The sequence below is a fragment of the Cupressus sempervirens genome, chromosome 6, assembly GCF_028749045.1.
Source record: "Cupressus sempervirens isolate cs-2001-9-10 chromosome 6, ASM2874904v1, whole genome shotgun sequence".
In the NCBI taxonomy this organism is placed as follows: domain Eukaryota; kingdom Viridiplantae; phylum Streptophyta; class Pinopsida; order Cupressales; family Cupressaceae; genus Cupressus; species Cupressus sempervirens.
Genome location: NC_143123.1, coordinates 544295043 through 544300495, shown reverse-complemented (window position 1 = coordinate 544300495; position 5453 = coordinate 544295043). Strand labels below are relative to the sequence as shown.

The window sequence follows — 5453 nt, the reverse complement described above, 5'->3', positions numbered from 1 at the left end:
GTTTTAGAGGAAGGATTCTCTACCTTCTCTAAATTCGTCCTAAAGGTCACTCATGTTGCTGCCACCACCCTCCAATTGCTAGCACAAGAGAAAGAAGACACAGGGATGGACATGGAAGATCATAAGCTTCTCTTTAAGTTTCTTGCTGATGATTGGGCCCGAATTCTTTTGGCAGGGAAGGGAAAGGAGAAAATTGAGAAATAAATCTATAGTTTTAAAGGATCATTAGATCCTAGTTGTTTTTTGTTATTATGTTGTTACTTGGTTTGCTGGTATCCAGCTGTTACTCAGACTTGGATTGGCCTGATTGTGCCAACAGTTTTTTTGTGAACTTTAGTAGTATAGTTAACTTTATGGACTTCTCCTATAGTTTAGTTGTTTCTATTCATAATAGTATGTTGGTTAGAAGTTTGGATAGAACTATTGTGGTTAAATTACTTCTTAGTTTGCTTTCGTTTTAGTAATGTTCTCTGTTGGTTCTGACTAGTGATGTGTTGGTTACCAACATTTTGGTTGTAAGGGCCGACTTCCTTGTTTTTGGTCGCTTTTAATTTCAAAAACAGTGGCGTAAATGCACCAAATACACAACAACAAATAAAAGTCAAATGTGATTATTTTTCAGATTCACGAAAACACAGTGAAATTTTCTAAAAACTTTTGTTGTTTTCGATTACAAAATATACAGATCATGAAGATTAAATGCTGAAAATTTCAAAAAAATCATTGTATTTTAAAAATTTAATCAATGATAGAATTTGTAAGGAGGATAGAAAGGCATCCATCATTAATTGTTCCAAAAATTGAAGAAACTACATCCAAAGCTCTGAATTTGAAGCCACCAAAAAACTGACCAATGCAATGCTTCTTGAAATTCACTATTCTCACCGAATATAAAACACTTCCAGAATAATCCTATAACATCTATTCTCGTACAGCAATGCTCGATTATATTTATAATCATACGTTCTCGAATAAAAAACAAAGAAATCTTCTCTAAAAACAATAATTTCTCAACTTTGGTGACAATACAAAGAGGACAAGAGAGTTTATTAAAAACTTATCAACTGAACTATTGTAACACTAAATGGAACGCATCATCGCTTATATTATAATTGAACTCTGACTAGATGTTCGGCATCAGCACTTGTCACACACTGCATGAAAAAACAACAGAAACTACGTAGTTCTAATACATGCAAGTCGGCAATCTTGGCGTAGGCAGAGCATGCAAGGCTAGAGTCTTCCTCAATGCAATACGTAAAGTTTCTGTCATGTCTAATTGTCCACCATGAACTGTCCAGTCAAAGGAATGGATTAAGGAAGCAATGGTAAAAGGAACCATTCGCTCAGCCAAAGGAAGCCCCAAACAGATTCTTCTTCCTGCACCAAATGGAATCAGCTCAAAATCATGCCCTTTGTATTCCATCTTACTATTCTCGCCACTTAGAAACCTCTCTGGCATAAATTTTGAAGGATCTTTCCAGTCTGCGGGGTTCCTTGCAATGGCCCATATGTTTGCTATCACTTGGGTGTTCTTGGGTATGTTGTATCCACCCACTTCACAAGAGCTATCGGCCCTGTGAGGTACTGTGAAAGGAAGAGGTGGATGCAAGCGGAATACCTCTTTCACCACTGCCTGCAGATATGGTAGCTGATTCAAGTCAGATTCTTCCACTTTTCTATCTAGACCGACAATATCTTTCAATTCTTCTTGGGCTTGTTTCATTATATGAGGATTGTTGATGAGTTCTGTCATTGCCCACTCTATTGCTGTAGCAGAGGTGTCACTACCACCGGAAAACAGTTCCTGCATGAACACAAATGATAAACATGATGCTAGAGCTGTTCTAAAATAGCAATTAGAGATGGGTTCGTATAAAAACAATTATGGAATATGGGTCAATAAGTTTAGAAAGTGTCTCTTGTTAATCAATTGATGAGTTTAAGAGTTCTAAATGAATGTAACGTTTTGTAGATGGGATTGCAAGTTAACTAGTGGACTTGGTATTAGAAGAAACTCTATTGTTAATATGTTCAACTTGGAGCAGTATTGAGACAGGTAAGCTTGTCAGAAGGTCCAATGCTTCATTTCTTTGAACATCGTTTAGATGCAATTAGTTTTAGGAGAGATGGACTCTTGTGAACCACACTAATCTTGAAACATAAGTCACTGAGTATGATTCAAAAGTTGCAAATTAAATCCAAATAGCAATATCATAACTTGCTTTGTTGTAGAGATTACCTCCTACCTATCAATTGATGAGTTTAGGGACACGACACTTATAGGATGGGTGATCTCACTAGAAGGTCCAATGCTTCATTTCTATGGACATCACTAAAATGCAATGAGTGTCACAATAGATAGACTCTTGTGAACCACACTACTAATGACAAATAGGTCAACGAATTTGATTTAAAATTTACAAATTAAATCCACATAGCAATATCATAACTTGCTTTGCTCTAGAAAATATCCTCTTCTTATCAACTAATGCATTTCGGGACACAACACTTTGATTAAGTTTTTACAAATATAGAATCAAGTTAAGTGGGCTTAATCTTAAAGGAAACTTCATGGTTAAGCATGCTTGAAGTATAATGATATTGGAATGAGAATCTCAAATACTTCACCTCTATAAACCTAGATTGCGATTAATATATAGTACCAATTTTCATGAGAAATGAATTCTTGATAAGTAGGAGATATTTTTCACAGCAAGTCAAATTGTGATATTGATATCAAGATATAACTGTGTAGTTTTTTTAGTTAAACCCATTAACCCATTTTTCATGAGTAGTGGTTGACAGAGCCCATCTCTCATGAGAATTCTAATCTTCTTCATTTCTTCTCCTTCTCTTGAAGAACCGCTTAACAAAAATCCTTATGTGCTTCCCTATAAAAGATCGCACAGGAATAAAATACATGAAATGAAGATATAATAAAACAAATATAAATGGATAATAATAAGACAACCATGATACAAAACTTATATAATAACTAAATTTTATATGATCTAAACCTAAACGTAGACGCATTATTTAGAATACCCCCTTTTTAATAAATTAAAAAAAAATTGAAAACGCGTTTAAAACGATAAATTTTTGCAGAAAAATACCATGACACAATTTCTGTAAATTGAGCTACTAATTTGATAAATTATACAATAGCACTATAAATAAATAAATAAAACTCATTTTATTCTTATTGATTGAACCCAAATTCCTGAAGAGCTCTTCGAGACTTAACGTCAAATTCGATAGGTAGCTCATTGATTTCACTTCAATTAACCCTAGATTCTGCCCCTAGCTGAAAAAAAAAAAGTTGATACCAAGCTCCTATGTCACCATGATTAAACACACTTTGCTTTCAACCACATTTGCAAAACCTTTACCAAATGTTGTGTCTTATGAACCATTAAGTACTAGAAAGCCCCTTAAGCTCATCAATTGATAAGCAGGAGATATTTTCCATAGCATGTCAAATTTTGATATTGCTATTAGAATTTAATTTGTAGTTTTTGAGTCAAACTCATTGACCCATATTTCATGAATAGTAGTTGATAGAGCCCATCTCTCATGAGAATGAATGGAACACTTAACACATATTGATGCAATGCGTGTTAAGTGTTCCATTCATTCTCATGAGAGATGGGCTCTATCAACTACTATTCATGAAATATGGGTCAATGAGTTTGACTCAAAAACTACAAATTAAATTCTAATAGCAATATCAAAATTTGACATGCTATGGAAAATATCTCCTGCTTATCAATTGATGAGCTTAAGGGGCTTTCTAGTACTTAATGGTTCATAAGACACAACATTTGGTGAAGGTTTTGCAAATGTGGTTGAAAGCAAAGTGTGTTTAATCATGGTGGAAACTCCGTAGTTAAGCCCTCAAGATAGAGCAGTACTAGAATGGGCGACATCCCACCTAGATCCAATTCATGTTAAGTGTTCCATGAACCACAGCAACCCTTAAATATCAAAAACTAAAGAAAAAATTAAGCTCAAGAAACTACACACTCAAATCCTCAACAATATTACAAATGAATTCTTATAAACTACTATCAGAACCAATAAATTCGCAAAAATCATAATGTGTTTAGCACATTATGCTGATAAATGTCAACTGCAATGACTTGATAATACAGAAAAACAAAGCTCTAATTACTCACAAAAATGACAGCTCGGATATCGCTGAGAGTGAAGTCATCGCCAGTGGAATCAAGCAGAATGTCTAGAAAATCCTTGTCCGTGTCTTGCTGAGAACAAATAGAACTTCTCCTGGCTGCCAGTCGCTCGTTTATGCAAGAATCCAAGTACTCACATACTCGCCCTAAATAGATTGCCGTTTTACGCTTCAACCTCTGAGGATCAAGGAACCCAAGAAATGGGAAAAAATCAGCCACGTTGGGTGTTCCCACAGTCTCAATCGCTTTCATCAAAGCGTCCCTTAAAACTTCCGACTCTGGATTGTTGGGATCGAACAAACTTGTACTGAAGATCATGTTGCTCAACAGATTCAGACCCAAGTAAAACACCAAACTTGAGACATTCAAGCTCTTTCCCCTGTTCTCGAAAACAGAACGGATGCTTTGAAACATTTGATCTCTTCTGAGATGCTGCAGAGCTTGAAGTCTGTTGAGAGTGAAGAGCTGTGTAGTAGCAATGCGCCTGATTTTACGCCAGTATGGTCCGTATTGACTGAATACGATTGATGATTTGTGGTGAGAAAGGGCTGTTGCCGCTTCAAGGACCACCCTTCCTGCAAAGTTCTGGTCGTGGGTTTTGAAGAACTCCTTTGCCATGGCGGAAGATGAAATCACCACGGTTGTTTTCATGCCCAGAGAAATTGTCATGAGCGGCCCGTATTGCTGAGCCATTTCACTGAGGGATTCGTTGGGTTTTGTTCCCAATTGGAACAGATTTCCTACAATGGGCAAACCAGGAGGTCCGGGAGGAAGAGGAAAACCCATTTTTTTCCTCCTCCATGAAATATCGATGAAGAAATACAACAATCCACAGCTTACCAGCCCATATAACCAAATCAGCCATTGAACATCCATCAACGGTAACCATTCAAGTTGAACTTTGGAGAGTGAAAACATAACAGATAGTTTAGTTTCTTTATCTCCCTGTTGATTTGGTGGTCAGTATTTGTAGGAGATTGTGTTAAATCTGACATTTGTATCCATACTAACTGTTCAAACTTTGGTGCAACAATAAAAGATACCTCAAGTCTGAGGATATTTGTATTGACACAACAACAAAAGATACCAACAAAACTAATAGGACAGAACAACAACAAAAGATACCAACAAAACTAATAGGACAGAACAACAAAAGATTCCAATTATAATTTCATAGATTATCCATAATAATCTCCTTTTCTCTCATCATAGTTGTTCCCTTCTTGTTATGCATTAGATCACTCATAAATTAGGTGTATT

At 35.8% G+C, this 5453-nt stretch overlaps 1 protein-coding gene across 1 annotated transcript; it reads right to left on the bottom strand.

Moving 5' to 3' along the window:
- Positions 1-989: 989 nt before the first annotated feature.
- LOC149553398 (geraniol 8-hydroxylase-like) lies at positions 990-5226 on the bottom strand. Its single transcript, XM_089788861.1, has 2 exons — positions 4179-5226; positions 990-1807 (listed from the first exon to the last, which is right to left on the bottom strand). The coding sequence occupies exons 1-2, from the start codon at positions 5109-5111 to the stop codon at positions 1187-1189; spliced, it is 1554 nt and encodes a 517-aa protein (XP_089644987.1). The 5' UTR covers positions 5112-5226; the 3' UTR covers positions 990-1186.
- Positions 5227-5453: the final 227 nt, after the last annotated feature.